This window comes from Melozone crissalis, unplaced genomic scaffold (genome assembly GCF_028551555.1).
Source record: "Melozone crissalis strain CALT ecotype California unplaced genomic scaffold, PUWL_Pcris_2 ptg000012l_1, whole genome shotgun sequence".
In the NCBI taxonomy this organism is placed as follows: Eukaryota; Metazoa; Chordata; class Aves; order Passeriformes; family Passerellidae; genus Melozone; species Melozone crissalis.
In genome coordinates this window covers 8,508,618-8,530,204 of record NW_026535790.1, presented here as the reverse complement: position 1 = coordinate 8,530,204, position 21,587 = coordinate 8,508,618, and the positions used below count along the sequence as shown (strand labels likewise).

Genomic DNA, 21,587 nt, shown 5'->3' with positions numbered 1-21,587 from the left:
GCCTTAAAAAAAGCAATGCCCTTTGGGATGGTAAACATAAGAAGCCATCAGTACTTCAATTTGCCAGCTGAAAATTTGTCAACCTGTTTCATTGAAAGGCTAATGTTATTGCTCAAAGTGAACTGGGAGGTTTTAAGGCAGGGAGAAGATCTGGGGTCTCTGTGTATGTCTGGAAATTTGTACATGATTTGGTCGCATTTGAAGTTCATACCATGTGAAGTGCAGAACTTTCCCGTTCAGCATTGCTTGGGTGAATGATGGTGGAACAATTGAATAAAGATTTTTACAATCCTAGTAAACTGTCATGAATAAAGACTTTAACTAAGGCTTTGCCTCTAGAGTAGCATAGCCTGTTTTTCAAATAGTCCAAGCAAGTGCCCAACAAAGCAGTAGATGTGATGGCACAGTGGATACTGAGTGAGAAAAAGTGTCTTACTGTCTATGTCTAAAAATGAACTTGCTTACAGTGCAAAAGGGAATAATACCTGCCAAGCAAATATAATGTCAACTTTCACTGTGAGAATATGGAAAAAGCAGTTTTCATATTGTTCCAAACTGATGTATAATGTATTTTAACATTCTCAGGAGAATAAAATGTGTGTCTTTAATTCCAGTTGGTTTTGCAAGTGTCAGTGCTCATGGTATTCCTCTTCCAGTTGTACTGAGGCTGAGCTGTGTTGGACAGTAGCAAGGCTTTAGTACTGCTTAAGTAACAACTGCTTATCAAAAAGTTTACCTGTGCTTTTCCCTTTTGGCCTTGAGATGTATTTCCCTTTTTCCTAAATTTGTCTACCAGTTCTAATCACAGTGTTGTCTTGCAAAGGAAAAATGAAAGAAATTTTCTTTAAGGACATGTGGTGTTTATCCTTACGCAAATTGTAGTTAATTTACAGAAGTGATCTGTCCTGCTTTTTTGCTAAATAATCGAATGAACTATCCAAGAGTTTAAGTAAAAATAGTAGATCTTTAGAGTAGGGAAAGCTTGTTGTGAGTAATCTGAATAGTTTGATTCCAAATACACTGGAGTTGAGTGAAATTCTGCTGACTCTCCCTTTGGATGGGTATTGCTTTATTTGTTTTAATGTCATCCCCCCATCGTTGCTCGTAAGAGTGCATTTAAAGTGATTGGTTGAGTTTATGTTCTGAAGTCTCATGCACACATGTTTATTATTAAAGTCCTGTATGTTTAAAAATTAAACCATTTAGTGTGTCCAGGAAGAAGAGTTGATTTCATAATTCTAATATTTTCCCTTAAAAGTTTAGTCTGGTCTATGTCAGTTTTCTGATATGAGAGTGGTTTGAAGCTAATGCAGATTTTTTTTTAAGTTGCCTTTCATCTGCAGACATTTACACTTAAGGATCACAGCTCTTAATTTACCTTTCCGTTTTTTCACAGTAAAGTCTGCTTCCTTCTTTTTTTATTTTGTAAAAACTTCAGATGTGATTTTTGTGCTGATGATCAGTTACATTCTTCCATCTAATAAGAGGGTTTATGTTGCTGAGTAAGGCCCATGGCATATTACATAAATGTTCATCTGTAGGTTAGTGATGACTTTCACAAATGATAGGCACTGTGTCATCCAGCTGTGATACATACCTGGACCTGGTTGTGTTTTATTTGTCACCTCTGGGAAATAATGTTTTCCTTGTACAGACATGTAACTGGAAAGAGACTTGAGAAGGTCATCAGAAAAGGCACTGGCACACTAGAATGCATTTCCTTTGCAAGTTGCTGTGATAATTAGTCAATTCCTGTCCCAATGTGAATTTAAGGTCACTTTTTAAGCAACAGGTTAGACAAACAACTTTTTTGACATAGTGAAATACATTTGGGATTGTCATTTAAGTATGTTGCATTTGTAAGTGAATGTGAATCCCACTCCTGTTATATCCCTACATAAAAAAAATATTTTTCTCTTTGTAGAACTGACAGTGCATCAGCTGACCAGGACAATTTAAAATATTCTTCATCCAGAGATCGGGGCAGTTCTGCCTCCTATGGATTACAACCCTCAAATTCAGCTGTGGTGTCTCGGCAAAGACACGATGATATCAGAGTCCACACTGACATACAGAATGAAGAAAAAGGTACCCAGATTGCTGTTTCATGTGTGATTGTGAGGGGATGAGCAGGGAAAGGCAGGAAACTGAAATGGTGGAGAAACTCTTATTTTGTTTTGGGTTTTTTCCTTCCCTTTCCCCCAAAAAAGGCTGTGAACTGATTTGTCTCATTGCCACTGTATCAGTGTTTGGGAGATTTGTCAGGCATCAAAGAAGTGCTTTGGTTGTTGTGAATACTGAGGAAAACATGCAGTTGTGTTAGGAGAAGAATGCAAGAAGGGCTTGATGTATTAACAGAATTAGTACTTTTTTCTGAAGAGTGATATTCTGGATGTGTCTGGTCTTCAGGCTGTAATTTCTTCCTGAATAGTTTCCAGTACTTCTGGTATTGGATTAAATGGGCTACAAGGCTGATCTATTGCCTGTTGTAGCCTTTCTGCACCAAACTGGAATCTTTATTCAGTAATCAGTTCTATATTCTTATAATTAATGTCAGTTTCTACTTTCATGTACCTCAGTCTGACTTCATGTAAATCATGTGATGTCTGATTCATACATTTTTACTGGTTTTGGTTTTTTTTAATCCTTAGGATGTAAATACTATCTCTAGGAAATAACTAAACAGTCAGAATCATATCTTTTCTGTAATTATGAAAAGTCTGTATTCTGATTTTTTTCCCTTTAATTGCCAAATACAGATATCAAATTGGAGGATTTCTTACTTGCAGAGTCAGTTTTGACTATGTAAATCGTCAGGCAGGCCAGATTCAAGAAAAAATCTCACAGGAATAGTAGTGTGGGAGTTTTTGTTCAGGAACCTAAAAAGTAATTTGAACTCCCCCCATTTCTGACTGTAAATAATTGCTGTATCTTAGGGGAAATTACAGTTGGATGCAAATTAATTTTTTTATAAGTAGAAGGTAGTGTTAGTAGGTGGGAGAAGCATGAAGCATGTTTATCTGCATAGTTTGAGAACCTTAAGATTTGTTTTACTTCAGTAGAGAAACTGCTTAGGAGGTGAGTGTATTTGTCTGTCTGCTAATGTGGAATGTTGTACTGTGTTTGACACAGACTGGCATAGGGGGTTGTTCTTGTAATTTGAAGGGTGCTGGTATTTAAAGAATGTACTGGCAGTGCAGTGAAATAGTAAGTTTTGGACAAATTCAGAAAGGTAGTTTGTGAAGTTGCTGGGGAAGTGCCATTTGAGAAGAAAAATGTACCTGGCTCTCCCTCCAGTGCTGTGTCTTGCAGGGCATGTCTCTGCTAGCTCAGCACTTTGTGCTGTTCTGTTCAGGTGTGTCTTGAAAAGAAGTGATTAGGATATTCTAACTATAAAACCAAGTTCCAGGTGTATCTAGTTCATTTTTATTATTGGAGAAATTTGTAAGCTTAAAGATGCAGAGTAGTTTCTCTGTTTACTAAGATTTTTCAGTTCATCTGTTGGAGTCTGTCAGCATGGAATTTTCATTTGAGATCTTCTGTCCTGACTTCCATACACCCCCTACCCACCTCCCCCCAGCTTCTGGTGTTAATAATAAAAATCACTTACAAATTGATAATTTTTGGAAGTTTTTCAGGTTTGAAAACCTCCAAGGATGTGACTGTTATGTTTAGGCTCAAATGCATTATTGCTGTTAGAAGTTACTTCTTTCATAGGACAATGTGCTTTGTTCTGAGAAAATTAAGTGAAAGTGGCACACTTGCTTGTTTCTGTTTAAAAACTGAGCTGTAAAAAATAATGTTGTAAATCTAAATAGATACAAACTATCTTTGCTGTAATTGTAGTTAACCAATTACAAGTAAGACTTTGCACAGGGTTTTCTGTAATGGTAGGGCAGCCCCATGGGTATAGGGATGCACAAATGTATACTGGTAGTTAATATCTGCTTTTTATCAAATATTTTGCCTTAAAGAAACTTGTTAAATCTACTAAATTTGTTAAATCTACTAAGGTCTAGATTCACCTCAATGTTTGAACTCTACTTTTTTATCAGTCCATTAGTCTGTTAGGCAGCTTCTTATGGGGAGCCACCTCTCCTTTTCCCCAGACCTTTTATACATTGAAGCAGGTGGACTTGTGGAAATATCTCTTCTGAAAGAAACGTTGCATGTTTTTTAATGTTCTAGATTTAATTTTATTGGTTGATTCTTCCCTGTCTTGGACAGGGAAGGCACTTCAGAAATGTTCCTTGGAGGTGAGTCTAATACATTGAGTGAAGGATTGGGCAGGCTCAGGGAACAGTTTTACTTCTCTGCAGTATTGAGGGGAAGAACCTGCCCTCAAAGTGCTGTGGCAGGCTGGAAAATTTCCAGTCTCAGCATTTGAGTGTGTTTATTCTGGTGGATCTAGGAGTAAGATCAACTGAATTACTCAAAATTATGCTTTTATTTTCATTTTCTGTTGTTACCAAAGATGTATCTTAAGTGGGAGAATGGAGAACATAGGCTCCTTAATTGAGGGTGATACCAGTATTAGTGAAAATGTTGACCTTTATGTTTAAGGAGAGTTGTTCAATCTGTGCAAGGAGTTCATATTTGTCTTTTCAAAAACTTTTTTTTTTTTTGGCCATTTTACTTAGCTTATGTGATGGATTCATAGGAAAAGCAGGATGGAGATTTCATGTACATAAAGGAGCAAATAAATGAAAATACCTAGCCATATGTACTGGCAGTTTGACCTTGTATTTTACAAGGCCTTTCATGTCAAAGTAACGATAAGAAAACATTAAATGCAACAAAATTGATATTAAACTTTATGACAATAGTGGTTTTTTTTTTCATGTACAAAAAAAAGACAGACAAGATTCTTAATGTGTGACCTGGAAATTTACAGGAAATAACAAAACATTGATGCGTGTGGAAGTGAAGAAGGAAGCTAAAGGAGGTGGTGGAAGATAGAGCTGCTAATTTACATATGAATTGAATAACTCACAGCTCAGCACCCTGGGAAATGTGTGGTCTGAGAGCCTGATCTGATGTCACATTGGTTTGTCCACAGGTGGCTACAGTGTCAATGGAGGATCTGGGGAAAATACTTATGGTCGGAAGTCGTTGGGGCAAGAGCTGAGAGTTAACAATGTGACCAATGCTGATTTTACCAGTGTTCCGCATGGGAATCGTGCTTTAGCCACAAAAGACATGAGGAAATCACAGGGTAAGGACATGGCTGATATTCAGGAAGAGGATATCTCTTTTGGCAATATTTCTCATGTTCAGAATGTGAAAAGAAGTTCTGTGGTTATGCAGTCTGTATGGATTTTATTTTATGTGATACATGATCAGATGTTGTTGATGGAAACATGTTTTGCTCATTTTTTGTCTTGTTTTACTGTTCTTTGTGCTGAGGCTTCCTCCATAGGTTTGGCAGATCTCTCAATGACCTGGCTTAGGCTGTTAATCTTTCAATTTCCTTTAGATGGCTTTTGAACTCTTGCTTAGATTAGCCAGATTTGGCAGAGACATCTCCAAGAAGGAGAACTTGCTTTGGATTTGTTGCAAATGGATGCCTGAGTAAAAAATTGGTAATTAATGAGCCGCAGTGTGGGAAGAGCAGCAGTGGTTGGGAGCAGCTCAGCTGTTCCTGTTCTCCCTGGGCTGCAGGACAAGCAGTGATCACGTCCTGTCACTGTGTCCTGAGCCTGCCACTGCTCCTGCTCCCTCTTGCTGAGGAACAGAGGCCAGGGAGGAGCTGGAAGTATCCTAAGAATGTGGGCAAGGTCTGGGGAGATGCAGCAAGAACAAATTTGGAGTTTCAAGAGGGTGCAGGAATGCTGGGCTTGTGTTTTTGAGGAAGAAGGCTTCACTCTTCCCACCATTTGAGGTTTGAGTCATAGTTAAAAAAAAAAAGTTATTCTAAGCATTTTTTGAATGGAAATAGAAACTTTATGACTAAGCACTGTCACTTATTGCATCACTTAGTATAAGTAGTAGTTGAGCCACTGGTAAAATCTGCCTGCTTTATGCCAGGCACATTATAAACATGAGGACAGGCTGTTTCTTGTCAAGAATTAATATTTCAGAGGAGAAAAAAGAATATTCAGTGTACATTGCAGTGGAAGAGCTGAGGTGTAAGTGGTGCCATGACTGTTTCAAAAATGTGATTTTAGGAATGGATTAAACTCAGACTTTAGAATCCCATTCTGGTGTCTTGGTCTAAAGTTATGTAGTACTTTTAGTGTCTTTTTATGTTTATGTAGAGGAAGTAGAACACTCTTAAAATGAAAAAACTTTCTGCCAGTACTAAATAATAGTTAATTCAAACTGTTTTCCTGGGTATGTGAGCATCCCTTTAATACTTAAAAGGTTAGGATATATAATTTTGGATTCCTGAAGTTGCTGCCTATGACTTGCATATTTTCTCTCCTTGAAATGTCAGATTTCAAGAGTTTGTCCTTTTGAATGTGGCTGTCTTTGATTGTTGTAGGTTTCAGCAAGTCATTTTGGTTTTTTGTGTCTTTAAAATACAATGGGATTATGCTGCAACAAGATTTTGGGTTTTAAGTTCTTTGATGTTTTCTTGCTAGTGTATTCATTAAACTATTTTTAAAATAGTCTTCTGTGAATTAGTGTGTGGCTGAGACCTTGCTGAATTTTCACAAAGTGGATGTCACAGGTATTTGTTAACTACTGCTTTGATTAGTGTAGCTTCTTTTGTGTTCTTGGTTAATATTTTTTGCTTCTTTTTTTTCCCTAAAGTTGTAATTGTGACTTAACAATTAGCTGACCCTATGGGGGAGTAATGCCAATGTAGATTAGCTATGAACTGAAGAAAGAGAAAGCTGCCTTAGTCACACCAGATGAGTGATGTCTAGCAGAGTAGAGCAGAAAGCTCTGTAGCTGTCTTGGATTTTCTCATTAGTCATGTTGAGTAAGGATGCCTCATCATACTCTATGAATCCTCTGATTTGAACCACCATGAAACATTTAATGTTAAACTTACTGAAAGAAATTTTATTTCCTTTTTTCTAACGAGGGCAATTAACTATTTGTGTGAATTCATAATTTGTCCCTGAAGCAGGTGAGCTGCATTGTGGCCATGTCTGGTACTGTGTGCTGTTGGCCAGGTTTGATGAGGTGTTGCCTTAGGAAGGTTCATTCTCCCCCATCATAATCTGCTGAAGTGAACAGCCAGGTCCCTCTTCATACTGGGGGCTTCTGTTCCTCAGTAAATGAAGAGCAGATCTATTTTCCTGTTTGAAGCAGAACCCTGCTACCTATCAGAGAGAAATTGTTTGTTTGTAGTTGCTTGAACTTAAATCTGGTTCTTTGCTTCGGGAAGCAGCTTGTTTTTTCCACAAGGTTTTCTCAAAGTATTGTTTGTTGAATTATTTTTGTTTATTCTACAAGAAGTTTGGTTTAATCTTACCCCACACCATTTTTTTTAGTTCCATTTATGTAGAAGGAAACAGTCCAGATTTTTGTGTGGAAGTAAGACACTTCTGCTTAGTTCTGAATGAGTTCAACAGGTACTGGGCTGTGCCCATGAAGAAATGAAATATTTTGGTGGCTAAATTGGATTTTACATTTAACTTCCTTTTATGAAAGTTTAAAACCAATCAGGTTTTATTTTTAATTATTTTCTTAAATGACTATTATGACTTATTGATTCCACTCATACACATATTGGACAACACAGTACTGCTGATAAATGCTGTAGGAACAAATAAAGAATTTCTTTTTCTAGAGCGACCGTTGTCTTATTCTGACGAGTCTCGACTGTCAAATCTTCTTCGGAGGATTACTCGGGAAGACGACAGAGACCGAAGACTGGCTACTGTAAAGCAACTGAAAGAATTCATTCAGCAACCAGAAAACAAACTGGTCAGCAATTCTTCCTTTTCCATTGCATTGGGTAGTTCTTGTTTTATAAAATTGTCTTTTTCAAATCTGAGTATTGGGATGTGTCTGCAGGAATATCTTGTATACAAAGAATTTCATTCCACACGAAAGGAGAGTGTATTCCTGGATTGTCTGTCTTGTTTCCATAATTCAGGAAATGTTTTATTGGGATGTATTGCCTTAAGCTAAACTGTTGAATGCCTGAACTAATGTAGATTAGCTGTTAGAGGAATTTACATGGCATGTGTGTGGCTTTCTTTGACTGCTCTTAGGAATAGCCTCTGGATCCCTCAGAAAGGAAACAGAAGGAAAGGGAAGTGTTGTTGTCTTGTTCAAGAACTGCTTCTGTATTTTAAATTAAAAATACACAGGTTTTTTATTCTTGTGAACAGCTCATCTTAGAGCTACTCAGCTTTCTAACTAAACATCTCTGTATGTGGGAAGAGAACTAAGTAAATCTTTTTTCATTACATCTTTAGGAGTTCTGGTGGTTTGCTGAAGTCTCTAATGTCCTCAAGTGTTTTTTAAGGATATGGGGATGGGAAGGGAAGTATCCCACTGTGGGTATAAATTTTTAATATTACGTATTTTGAAATGAAATATTAAAGAGCATATTGTCTGACACATCTCCCCCACTGTTTTGGAAAGCTTAAGATTTCTCTAAGTACTGAAAAAGCAGGAAGTGATGGTTTAATATCCTGCCACTCATTTGCAAGCAGTGCTCTGATACTTTAGCTGTGGGATCTGTGTCTGTCCTTACTCATAAGAAATTGGTTCATTTTCTCATTGTATGTTAATTAACCAGTGATAATTGTACTCTTTTCCAAAGGACATGAGACTTGAATATGGGGAATATTCTGGTCTGTGCACATAGGTGTAAGCAGCCCTTGTGCAAGCCTGGTTAACACTTCAGCTTTCCTCTTGTTGCTACAAGGGTTTAGGAAGTAAATGTCTTCCACAGTTATTCTGTGGTTATTTTTAGAGACTTCCATTGTTCTTCATGAGCTTTTTCCCATTGTAAAATTTTATTTTGTAACTGCATTTTATTTAGGTTTATTGGTATCTCAGAATATACTGAAATTGCCATTGTAACGTCTAAGTCAGCAATGACAAACTTTGTTAGTGGTCAGAATATTAGAAGTTTGTCACCTAGAAGCTTCTCTGAGCTCACTAATGAGAATAAGATCAGATGTCAAGTGATATCAAGGCCAAAACTTCATAATGGACAGTTCTAGCAGTAGTTCCTGCAGGTCTTGACACTACTCAGTGTAGTTTAACTGAGTTGTTTTCATCTTCAGGGCTGAAATATGAGTTCAGAGTAAAGTGGTAGAAGTCAGTAGTCTCTTGTCATCTAATGGAGTCCAGCTTTAGCTTCTAAATTATAGAGATGTCTTTTCCTTTTTAGCCTGTCTTGCAGGTACCAGACACATTTTCAAAGTGCCCTTATGAGTTCTGAGGGGTCAAGCATGTGGATCTCTGTCCCTCCAGCCTCAAAAGCATGATGTTGCTCAAAACTTTAAACAAAAACTGGCTACTATCCACAGTGTTAAAGAGGAATGTCTTTCTGAAGAAAAGAGAATGAACCTTTTTATTAACTTGTCAAGGAAACTTCCTGTTAATATGTTACACAGTTGCAGCTAATGTGTGATTTTTCAGTCAGATCAGTAAAGTGGCAGAGATTTAGTGCACCTTAGGAAAACAAGTCTTTCTGGTTATGTTTGCTGAGAAGCACTAGTTCATCAATAATGCTCACCTCCAAAATTGTATTTCATTTCACTAAAATGCTGGGTTGCCTAAATAGAAACTTTAATACTTCAGATTATATTATGAGTTCCATAAAATTTTCCAGTGATACAATTGATTTATTAGTGTTAGAAATTTGGGCTTTAGTAGATGCTACTCATGAGCTGTGTGATGTGTCTTCCATGGTGATGTAATGTTATCAGCAAGAACTAAACTTGGAACAGACCTTGATAGCAGGCTGCCAGTATTTTCATGGCTACTGTAAATAAATATCAAATATAACATCTAGGATAATATTGCAGTGTTGCTTAATATAGTTGATGCTAGTCTGCAGTGGCCATGGAAAGCATAATGGCATTCTCTTGGCAAGGAGAACTGGGAGTGTTGTGTTTAATGTGGGTGTAAGCAGGACCTATTGTGGAGGCAGTATTGGGCAATTGCTGTGCTTATGCCTTTTATGTATCTTATATTACAGGTACTTGTTAAACAACTGGATAATATCCTGACTGCCATTCATGATGTGCTCAATGAAAGGTAAATTGAAAAAATGCTCTAAAGGAGAAAAATAATGTCAGTATTAGTTTGAAATAGAGAGGGAAAAGTTTGAGAGAAAGTGATTTGCTAGTTTTGCATGGGTGTCCCATTGCAGGAACAGAATGAAATTGGGGGAAATAAAGGCTCTTAGGCATATCAACAGTTCTGTTGGGCTGTCTAGAGTACACCTCCCTTGGACAGAATGTGGAGGCACAAGTGTGGCTTTGGTGCTGTGGGTAGTGTGGAGTCTGTCTGAGGTGTGTTCACTCAGCTGGTGGAGCTGTGTACTGCTGTGGTGGGGTAGCTTCCAAAGTGAAATGAGTTTTTTTACAAGCTGAGTCATTTACATCCAATGAAGAATGTATGTAGAGGATGCTGAGGTTTGTGTGGGCTTTTTAGGTGCTTAGGTCAGTGTTATTTCCCAGACTCAGCTGCATATTAAGAACTATTTCTATTGGGTAGTGTGTTGCTAATAAAACAGCACATTTGCATACTTTTATTCCAGTTGATTTACTCCATAGAAATAATATTTCTTAGAATTTTATCTTAGCTTTGCCACTGCTGCCGTTAAGTAGGAGAGAAGCAGCTTCATTTCTGCATCTATTTTCTTTTGCTATAGAAAATGCATAGTTCTGTTCATGCTTCTGTTTTGCTGCCATGGCTGGAGATCCCAAGTTTCTTTTTTTTCTCTCCAAAAATACAGTAGCAAATTGCTTCAGGAATTGAGACAGGAAGGAGCTTGCTGTCTTGGCCTTCTTTGTGCTTCTCTGAGCTACGAGGCTGAGAAGATCTTTAAATGGATTTTTAGCAAATTCAGTTCATCCACAAAAGATGAGGTTAAACTTCTTTATTTGTGTGCAACCTACAAAGCACTAGAGACTGTAGGAGAAAAGAAAGCATTTTCATCTTTAATGCAGGTAAGACTACAAGTTAAAACATGATTATTAATGATTTTCTCAGTGCAATGCTTGAATGAAGTTTTAAAACTGGAATGAACAGTAAGTAATGCTATATTGGCATAATAAATAAATATCATTACAACTGGGATGCAACTTTCTGAATGGGATTATTTGATTCTGGTTTAATTAGAAAAGAATGACAAGTCACATACTTTGATGCAACTTTCTAGTATTTATAGCAATCCAAGAAGAATCTTTTTGAAACAAAAAGATAAACTTATGTGGAATGGTACACAAACCCCAACCTTTTGATTGTTATATGCCACCTCCTATTTACAATTTCTAACTGGAATTGTGGGTAGATCTGAGAATGAGTAGGATGTGTGCAGACAAGGTGATGTCCCTTTGTACAAGTTTTAGGGTTTCTTATTTTGGGTGTAGAAGAGCTATGGCCAGGTCTGTGCTCCAATTTAATAGTTACTTTACAGAGCCAGAAAGCTTCAGCAGGAGAAATAGGGCTTAAAATTGCACAGTTGTTCTGTGGCTAAAGAAAAGTGTTCCCTGTCCCTGCCATATATCAAGCAAATGCCCCCTTGAAGTGATTATTTTCATGCAGTGTATGTGATGCCTTTTACATTTTGTTCCTGCAGAACGAGTAGAGTTTTGTTGATTGAATCAAAGCAGTTTGTTACAGTGTGTTGTCTCTCATGTTTAATGTGAAATATCTGGTGCCTTTGCTTTTCAGCTTGTAATGACCAGCCTGCAGTCCATCCTAGAGAATGTTGATACACCAGAGTTACTGTGCAAGTGTGTCAAGTGCATCCTTCTGGTGTCTCGATGCTACCCACACATTTTCAGCACCAATTTTAGGGTAAGCTTTCTCTGTGCTTTGTGTTTTCTTTCTACAATGGAAATGTTGGTGCATTAAGTTGGATAATGACTCTGTTTTCACAATTGCTTTCCAGGACACAGTGGACATCCTGGTTGGGTGGCACATAGATCATACCCAGAAACCTTCTTTGACACAACAGGTCTCTGGTAAGTTTGGCCAGAGGAGCTCATGGAGGGTCTCACAGCCTGCTCTGGCTTGCAGATGTTGGGGGTTTACTTACGCCAGTTTGGGTCTTCTGACATGCAAGCTGACATAAAACCAAACTGAGTTTTTGGCTGTGTAGCACGATACTTTGTTCTGAACTTCTTAGCAAATTTGCATTTTCCATTTTTTGCTAATTCTGGAAAAATGCAATGCTTTATTCAGAGTACATTTAAAAACCAATTGTTTTGTGCAATTTTGTAACAATCTTTAATAAATTTATAGGTCTTAGTATACCCTCTGTGAAAAGATATGTATTTTTCCTATATACTTTTAGAGAATCTTTCTCATAGAGATACTTTAAAAAATGAGGAGAGTTTTTCCAGTAGCTTTGTCAGTTTTCTTGGGAGTTATTCACAGCAAGTTTATTATTCTTCTTGTATCATAATCCTGGATTCTATCCTTGGTGTTTACTGATGTGGAGCAGAACTGAATCTTAAAAGGATTTTTGCAAAAGGACAGAAGAAGGAGATACAATTTGTATTTCTTTTAAAAACATCTGGTGTTAGTATTTTCATGTAGATGACCTCTTAGCTCAGCAACTTTTCCCTCAGAAATATGCAACTAAAATTTAATGATTGTATGTCACCCTGTATTAATTAGCTTGGTATTTTTGTACAGGATGGCTGCAGAGCTTGGAGCCCTTTTGGGTGGCTGATCTAACTTTTTCTACCACACTTTTGGGTCAGTTTTTGGAAGATATGGAGGCTTATGCTGAGGTAAACAAGACTTTATGGTATATACCAGAGTTAACTGTTATGGTTTTATTAATAAACCCACAGCTGTGATTTTTATGGCTGTATTACTTTTGTAGGCTTTCCTGGGGAAAAGAGGACCAAATTATGGAGTATAATTCAGTCATGTACAATGACCAGCTGCACAAATACTCATGAATTATTTAATTATTATCACAACAAGGTTTTTAGCCATTGTTGATTGAGAATATAGTGTTGTAGTAAAACTATAAGCAATTGACCAAGCAGGAATGCCTTTATTTCTCAAGAGCTGATGTGAAGACAGCTCATGATTTTTCCTTGGTGCTTTCTCTAATTGTCCAACCTCAGAGTGTTTCAGAACTAGTAAGTGTTGGGGAGAGAGAGGAGTTCTTAATGTTTCAAAAGACTAATGGTAAATCTGTCTTTTTAAAATAAAGCAGCAGATTACATTGTGCAGGAAATAATGCAGCAGGAACTGATGGAAGCTGAGATTATATTCATTTAATGTGCTTCATTTTGACTTTGTAACCTTTGCGTAGTTAACAGGGCATAGAGTTTATCTGATGCTGTCATTAAAGAAAGAGCTTTGGGGTTGGGGGGAGTGCTGTATTTTAAGGTGTGTGTGCTCATATGAATATGTACCTACAGGTCAATTATACTGCATTGTGTATGTTAATATACAGGTCCTGTAGGTAAAATTGTACTTGGAACATAATTTGTGTCACTCAAAGCAGAACCAATAATTTGGTCAGTGTCATTCTCTGTGCAGCAGGGCCTTTGTTGGGACAGCTTTGGGATTCTCAGGGCAGAGCAGTAAATCACTGCTTATCAGGCTGGCTGCTGCTCTGCTCAATGTGTGTATTCTTAGTCACGGAAGAGTTTTAAGATAACGTGTGCTAACGTGGAGGAGGTGCTTCCAGCCAGTGTGTTTATCTCACAGTGGGGTAGAGCAAGGCTACAGCTCTGCTAATGAGATCAGCACTTCTGGGAATGTTCCCAGGCACTGGTGCCAGCTGGCATGGAGTAGGCTGTTAGTGAACTCTTGGTCTCCAGATCAACATAGTTCACATGTGTGATGGGAATGGCCAAACATCTCCACTCCAGTTTGGGGATGGGAATATTTTGGAAGAGTGGTAAAAGTGTTCAGAAAACTGTTGTAACAGTGCAGCAACACAGATGATCATGTTCCAGAGACCAGGAACTTCATAAGCCTAAGGTTTAATTTACAAGATATAGTCTGAGTACTTTGTTTCAGTGGCTAAACTCATTGCTACTCTGTGACTTCTTGTTATCATTGTGTGCTTATATTCCACCTTCACGTGTGTGTAGTTAAGAGATACTGGATAAACACATCTGTAATTGGATTGTACAGTTTAATGTCTGGAAAAGAGATGAAGTACTTTCAGTGTCACATTTGGATATTTTCCCCATGTGTAAGTTAATGGTGTGTGCTGATACACAAACCTTGTGTGCTGCAGGACCTGAGCCACGTGGCGTCAGGGGAGTCAGTGGATGAGGACATTCCTCCCCCGTCGGTGTCGCTGCCCAAGCTGGCCGCCCTGCTGAGGGTGTTCAGCACCGTGGTGAGGAGCATCGGGGAGCGCTTCAGCCCCATCAGGGGACCCCCCATCACAGAAGCCTATGTAACTGATGTAAGAGCTCCATTGCTGTGCCTTTCTTGGTTACTCACATGTTTTCTCATCATACAGCAATGCATGCCATTGACTGAGTTGATTTAGATTTTATGAACATCAATGTGTATATTCTCAGCTTTGGATAAATCTTATTTTTTCCAAGAGATATGCTACAATACTTTAATAAAAGTATAGATTGTGATAGTGGCACATGAAAATCGTATCAGAAATTAATTTTTTTTAGACATTTTAACTTCCTGTGGCTGGGTTTGCTTGTTATCTTTGAAACCATGTTATTGTTTATTCAGATAACTATGGCACTGTAGAAACTTGAATTCTGCTTATGAGTTTGATTTTATAAAATGTGATGATTTTTCTTACTGTTGAAATTTTATCTATTAAATCTGATAGCAAGCTTTTCTAGCTCTATAGTATAGGGCGGTGTAAACTCAGAATAAATATTATATAATATGCTAAGTAGCTGATATAGTTCTGTAATGGGTGAGGAGATAAGATAAAAATACCTGCACTCAAACTCTTGTGGCTGCTGGGTGACCTGCCCAGCTGGAATTTATGTCCTTGAGAATTTTGTGAGAGACACAACTTCTTGGGTAAATAAGTGTATGGATTTCCCAGTTGAAGACAAGACAGTTATGTAACTTCTGCATTAATCTGCAGGGGATTCTTGTGACAAAAGCTCAAGAAAACTCATCTGTCTTTTTCAAGGGGAGTTCTGTTGATGTTAGTTGGAACTGAACAGAACTGTGAATCATGACTTTAGGTTTTGTAGATCTCTAACTGAATTGGAAACCAAGCAGTTGAAAGTTTGTTTTTTCTTACACTTCTGAAATGTAATGTCAAGATGACATTTTTCAGAATAGAATTGAACAAACTGCAGAGCAGGTGATGGGACAGGATATCAAATGCGTGTGAATACAATTAATTAGCATCTCTCTTTAATGGAGTTTAACTCAGTTGTGTTTTTAATTTTGTAGGTTCTGTACAGAGTAATGAGATGTGTGACTGCAGCAAACCAAGTGTTCTTTTCTGAAGCTGTGCTTACAGCTGCCAATGAGTGTGTTGGGGTTTTACTTGGCAGCCTGGATCCCAGTATGACCATACACTGTGACATGGTCATCACCTATGGATTAGATCAGATGGAAAATTGTCAGACTTGTGGCACTGACTACGTCATTTCAGTCCTGAATCTGTTGACACTGGTTTGTACATGTTTTTATTCTTGTGAGGGAGTAGAAAAACAGTATTTTGATCAATCTTTAATAATTAGTAAAAATTCAGGTAAAGTTACTTATTTTTGTGCTTATCCCCAGATTGTTGAACAAATAAATACAAAACTACCATCATCATTTGTAGAGAAATTATTTATACCAGAGTCTAAACTACTTGTTCTTCGTTATCATAAGGAGAAAGAGGTAAGAGGAAGTAACTTCTACAGGTGTGTTCCAACAGCCTTCATGCACTTCCTAGAGTATATTAAGCTGTAAAACTTAAGCTGTAAAGCTCATCTTAAATACATTTTTTTAGTCTTAACTGAATATCTGAAACTTCTGAAAAGGCAGATATAGCTATTTCTTTGTTTTAGCATTGAGATTTGATAAGAAATTGGAAAGTTTGCCATAATCCCAGGTAGAGAGGTTCTTAGTTCATCTGGCTTTGATACTCAGTGTGTTGAGTGGATGATCTAGAAAATAATTAGTAGAGTCTGTAAGTAAGATGTACAGAAAACTGAAAATAGGTATCTGTATCAGACTAAGCTATTCATAGATAAAGAAGAGTGATCTTAAAGTCTTTGTTGCTGATTAGTGTGTTTTATGATTGTTTGTTTTAATCAGTTATTGCTGTAATTATGTTCTCAAGGTCGTTGCAGCAGCCCTTGCTGTATACCAAGCTGTATTGAGCCTGAAGAACATTCCTGTTCTGGAGACTGCTTACAGGTTGATTCTAGGAGAAATGACCTGTGCTTTAAATAGTCTACTCCATAGTTTACATCTTCCTGAGGCCTGTTCTGAAATCCAGCATGACTCTTTCAAGAAGCTTATATCCAATGTGGATAATGCCAAGTTTGTTGTTATATTTGACCTCAGTGCTCTAAGTACTATTGGAAATGCTAAAAACTCATTAATTGGGGTGAGTAAAAACTCAACAGACAGTTCATGCAATAAGTGTAAAAAATACTTCTTTACTTAAAATTAATGTATTACACCAGTAGGGCACATATGTATAACTAAAATGATCATATTTGTCTCTCAACTTCCTAAGTTTTAGGAAAACTCCCAGTGTTACAACTCAGGGGAAACAGTGGGTGGATTGTATCTCCAGTTGTTGCATAATGAAAAGCAGTTTCTAGGGAAGAGCATCTTATCAGGGTTATTAAGAGTTTAATGCCAAGATCATCATAGTAATTGCTTTTGAAACTCAAGACAGATAAAAGCAGCTGTAAAGTGTCCTTTGGTAGTATATTAGACATATGAAAAAGCTTTCCAGATCTTTCCATATAAAAACATAAATTACTTTTAGCAGACTGCTAAAAAATGGGAAAGAAAATAGTTACAGTCAGAAAACAATAGAGTTAAATTATTTCCTGTGGGGGAAAAAGGGAAAGACATTAATTGATGGTATGAAAATTACAGTTAAAAGTAGATCCTAGTTTTTATGTTTCTGTGATTGTTTTATAGATGTGGGCCCTTTCACCAACTGTGTTTGCACTGCTGAGTAAAAACCTGATGATTGTTCATGGTGACATAGCAGTTCACTTCCCTGCTGTCCAGTATGCAGTGCTCTACACACTGTACTCACACTGCTCCAGGTATGGGGTTTGATAATTCAGCATATTTTAAGAGCACTAGGATGGACTGATGTGAATAGAATATATTGTTGGAGGAATGAAATGGAATAGGCTGTTACAATCAAGCTTTTGCCCAAACTTCCTTAATTAGTTTTTACTTTCATTAATTGCAGGGAAGCTGTATCTCAGCCAGTAAAGCATATCCTGGCTTAAAGTTGGCCTTTTATTCAAAGATAGATTAGAAATCTGGTGTTTGACTAGAGATAACTGAGGGGGAACTCTACTTGAAAGTAAATTAGGAAAGATTATTTAATGTTTTGCTTACTGAGAGATCTGGGAGAGGTAGTGAGATGTAAACAACAGATGTAAATAGATTTTAGACCTTATTAATACAAACTGTTGTTAAAGTAAGGGAGTATACAATTTTAACTCTTACTCTACTTTCTTAGCTGTGGTGATTTTTCATTAAGCATTGGATACCAGATGCAGTTGAGAACAGGTTACTGGCCTGCATGGACTAATAGCAAATTGTAGCTTTTTCTTTTAGGCTAGGGATCAAAATATTTAGGTTTTGACTGAGTATGGTGTGTGTGTGTGCATGTGTTCATTTAACTTTCTTGCTGATTGTTGATGTTTTTCTCCTCCTGTAAACTTCAGGGAAGTATCTCAAATCTTGGGGTGGTTTTACAGTTTGTTTTTCCTTGCCTTTCCAGGCACGACCACTTCATATCCAGTAGCCTCAGTTCTTCCTCTCCCTCTCTGTTTGATGGAGCAGTTATAAGTACTGTAACTACAGCAACAAAAAAACATTTCTCAATCATACTGAACCTTTTGGGGCTACTGCTTAAGAAGGATAACCTTACTCAAGATACCAGGTAAGGAAAATATTCTTAGAAATTGGAAAAAATTTTTTTGTCCAGTAGAATACATTAATTCAGAAGCCAGGGTAATTTAAATTTGTAAAACTTGGGGTAAATTTATCCCGTTTGGGCTTTTTTATACATTATTGGTGAAATTGTGGAAAAATGTAGCTGCTTGTTTTTATATATGAAAACTAGAGAAGTTTAAACCATTCTGAGAATTATCCAGTAGAAGCAGAGCTATCAAAATTCACTGAAAGAAACAGTTTTGCAATAGTTGCCATCCTGTATTACCAAAATGCTGTGAAAGCTGGGGATATCTTTAAAGTTATTTCTTAACTTGTTTAGAAAGTGTGAGCTATGGTGTGATACTGATGTACAATGTGAAGTAGTTTGAAAGTACCTTTCTGTAACTCTGTAGAGTGACTAAACTCTTGGTTTTTGAAGGAAACTACTTACAACATGGGCTTTGGAAGTGGCTCTTCTGATGAAGAAGTCAGAAACATATGCACCGTTATTTTCTCTCCCATCTTTTCATAACTTTTGCAAAGGACTTTTAGCAAACAGTAAGATATTGCATATTTTTATGTAACTGTCTTTTACATTTCAAAATTAAGTGCATAAATAGCCTTGTCCCACTGATAGTAGCAATTGTACTTGTTTCATTTACTTTAAGGATGCTTCAAGGTTGTATTGTGCAAGAACTTAGACTCTTTATATGATTTTTTTTTTAAGTAAATGCCTGTTACTTAATTTTCTTAAAATAAGTTGCAATCTTAAGAGATTTGACACATCACTGACATTTTTGGTAGATCAATTTCCCAGTCACAAACCATTTCTCAAAAGCACTGAACAGTTCTGTCACGTATTCAATTCCAAAATCTGTAAATAATATGGGAACAAATGCAGAGTAGTGCAGAAGTTACCAAATTCCAGCAAGAATGACTTTTTTTTCTCCTTTCAACTCCTTAATTCAGCACTTCTGGAAGATGTGAACATTTGTCTTCAAGCATGTAGTAGCCTCCATGCCCTGTCTTCCTCCCTTCCAGATGACCTTTTACAGAGGTACTTGCCCAGAGTTCTGTAAGTTATTAGAATTCTGCTGATGATGGGGATATTCACCCTTCTTTCCTTCTTGGTGCTGCAGGTGTGTTGATGTGTGTCGTGTTCAGCTTGTCCACAGTGGTGCTCGTGTGAGACAAGCTTTTGGAAAGCTGCTGAAGTCAATTCGTTTGGATGTTGTGTTGAGGTGAGTTGCTCAGACCAACTTCAGTTTAAATAATGGTTTAGTTTCTTCAGGGACACTCAAAATTAAAAATAATGCCAGTGGGCGGTCATCATATTGTCTTAGTTCAAAATCAAAGAGCATGAGCTTACAATGGTAGTTCTGGGTTGATATTTGGGCTTGATGATGTTAAAGATCTCATCCAACCCTCTGTGATTCTAAGTGTCTTGCTATCTGTCCTGTGCTTTTACTGGTCTAAGAACAGTATGTACTACACAAAGTAATTAATAAATTTGATTAGCTGTGCACTGAGTATTTGTAAGGTCCCTGTTATCCAGAGCTTCAGCAATATGTCCTATAATTTGCCTTGAAGACCTGAACTCTGAAAGAACTTGGTATTAATACCAAAGCATGTAATTACTTCTAGTCATTACCTATAGATATAATGTGTGTGTAACTCTCTTACAAACCTTGTTTTGGTTTATTCAAGTACATTACAGCATGGGTTGTTTTCCCTCTCTTCCTGCAGTAACCGTACCCACACTGAAATACAAGAAATTTCTTTGGCTATAAGAAGTCACATGAGCAAAGCTCCAAGTAACACATTCCACCCACAGGATTTCTCTGATGTCATCAGTTTTATTTTGTATGGAAACCTCCACCGAACTGGGTAAGAACTCCTTGTAGAACTGAAATCTATCGATGTTGAAGTTGTAGTAAACAAGTCCAAGTTACATTTAGTTAAAAATTTCTAATTATCATTATAAACTATGTTGCTTTACTCTCAAACTTTTTAAAATACTTCTAAGTATTTATAAAATGTCTTAAATACACACCTTTTGGCATGTTTTCCTATGTACATTGCTGCTTGGAAGTTAATTTTGTGAGAGATTTGTTTGTGAACAATAGGGAGATGAAGTGTGTACAGTATAAACTTGTTAATGCACTGATGTTTCCTTCAGGAAGGATAACTGGTTAGAAAGGTTATTCTATAGCTGTCAAAGGCTGGATAAGAGGGATCAGCCCACCATCCCTCGGAACCTGCTGAAGACTGATGCTGTGCTGTGGCAGTGGGCTGTCTGGGAAGCAGCTCAGTTCACTGTGCTCTCAAAGCTAAGAACTCCTCTGGGGAGAGCCCAAGATACATTTCAAACAATTGAAGGTAAAGAAAAAATATACTTTATTTTGATGAGATTTTTTGGTAAGGTTGTGAGGCAAAGGTGTTCATGTCTAAGGCAAGAGGCGCAGTGGATTTATTTTTCAGTGCATAGAGATTTTAAAGATTCTGCATAATTACTGTTAACTTGTGGTAGATTTTGAGAGCTAGCATTGCTATCCCTTTGCACATTTAAATACAATACCCTTTGGTAACTCTTTTTTTTCCCATGTTTTGGTAAAATGTGCAGGTATTATTAGGAGCCTTGCAGCCCACACATTAAACCCTGATCAAGATGTCAGCCAGTGGACTACTGCAGACAATGATGAAGGACACAGTAGCAACCAGCTCAGGCTTGTTCTCCTTCTGCAGTATTTGGAGAACTTGGAAAAACTGATGTACAATGCATATGAAGGATGTGCCAATGCCCTTACCTCTCCACCCAAGGTTTGTCTGTGTTGCAGTGCTGATGTTGCTTGGAACAGTCTGGTGAATGAGCAGTGTTTTCAGGATTGTTCAGTTCTTAGCCATGGAATTCCAGAAAAACTTCTCACAGTTGGAAGCTCCTAAAACACTTTGGCTTTAACTTTGCCATATTCCTACAGAACATGTTAAACCAGGCTTTGTTTCTGGAATACCAGCTTGCATAGTGCTACAAATCCAGCAAGACTGTAGTACCTCTGATTTGTAGCAGTCACTTATTTGTAGATTGTCAGCAGCCCAATTTAAAAACTAACACAGTTATTTAAAGCTTTAATTGCTTTTTGGGGAGTGTAGTAATTATTTACAAGCAACATACCCCGTTGTGTATTTTTAAGTGCAAAACATTCTTCACTGTAGAAACAAGCTGTTTAATTACCAGACTTTGATGTGACAGTAATACATGATTTATTGTCAGGGCATATTAAGACTTCTGGCCTGCCAGTGTTCCTGGCCAGTTGCATGCTACATGTGATTTCAGACAACTTACATTAATAAAATTAATGATTAATTGAAGACTGGAGAAAATAAACTTTCCTGCC

At 37.3% G+C, this 21,587-nt stretch overlaps 1 protein-coding gene across 1 annotated transcript in view; it reads left to right on the top strand.

The window, feature by feature from the left end:
* Nucleotides 1-21,587, top strand: part of SMG1 (SMG1 nonsense mediated mRNA decay associated PI3K related kinase) — a 60,979-nt gene that overhangs the window by 7,110 nt on the left and 32,282 nt on the right. The window contains exons 2-21 of the mRNA XM_054270573.1: nucleotides 1,925-2,088; nucleotides 5,060-5,215; nucleotides 7,745-7,881; nucleotides 10,118-10,176; nucleotides 10,880-11,093; nucleotides 11,821-11,946; nucleotides 12,041-12,113; nucleotides 12,790-12,887; nucleotides 14,363-14,536; nucleotides 15,514-15,738; nucleotides 15,850-15,951; nucleotides 16,397-16,666; nucleotides 17,215-17,345; nucleotides 18,038-18,199; nucleotides 18,632-18,750; nucleotides 19,162-19,249; nucleotides 19,332-19,433; nucleotides 19,939-20,079; nucleotides 20,372-20,571; nucleotides 20,816-21,012. Coding sequence (XP_054126548.1) covers nucleotides 1,925-2,088; nucleotides 5,060-5,215; nucleotides 7,745-7,881; nucleotides 10,118-10,176; nucleotides 10,880-11,093; nucleotides 11,821-11,946; nucleotides 12,041-12,113; nucleotides 12,790-12,887; nucleotides 14,363-14,536; nucleotides 15,514-15,738; nucleotides 15,850-15,951; nucleotides 16,397-16,666; nucleotides 17,215-17,345; nucleotides 18,038-18,199; nucleotides 18,632-18,750; nucleotides 19,162-19,249; nucleotides 19,332-19,433; nucleotides 19,939-20,079; nucleotides 20,372-20,571; nucleotides 20,816-21,012 — 2,938 coding nt within the window. The remainder of the gene's footprint in view (nucleotides 1-1,924; nucleotides 2,089-5,059; nucleotides 5,216-7,744; nucleotides 7,882-10,117; nucleotides 10,177-10,879; nucleotides 11,094-11,820; nucleotides 11,947-12,040; nucleotides 12,114-12,789; nucleotides 12,888-14,362; nucleotides 14,537-15,513; nucleotides 15,739-15,849; nucleotides 15,952-16,396; nucleotides 16,667-17,214; nucleotides 17,346-18,037; nucleotides 18,200-18,631; nucleotides 18,751-19,161; nucleotides 19,250-19,331; nucleotides 19,434-19,938; nucleotides 20,080-20,371; nucleotides 20,572-20,815; nucleotides 21,013-21,587) is intronic.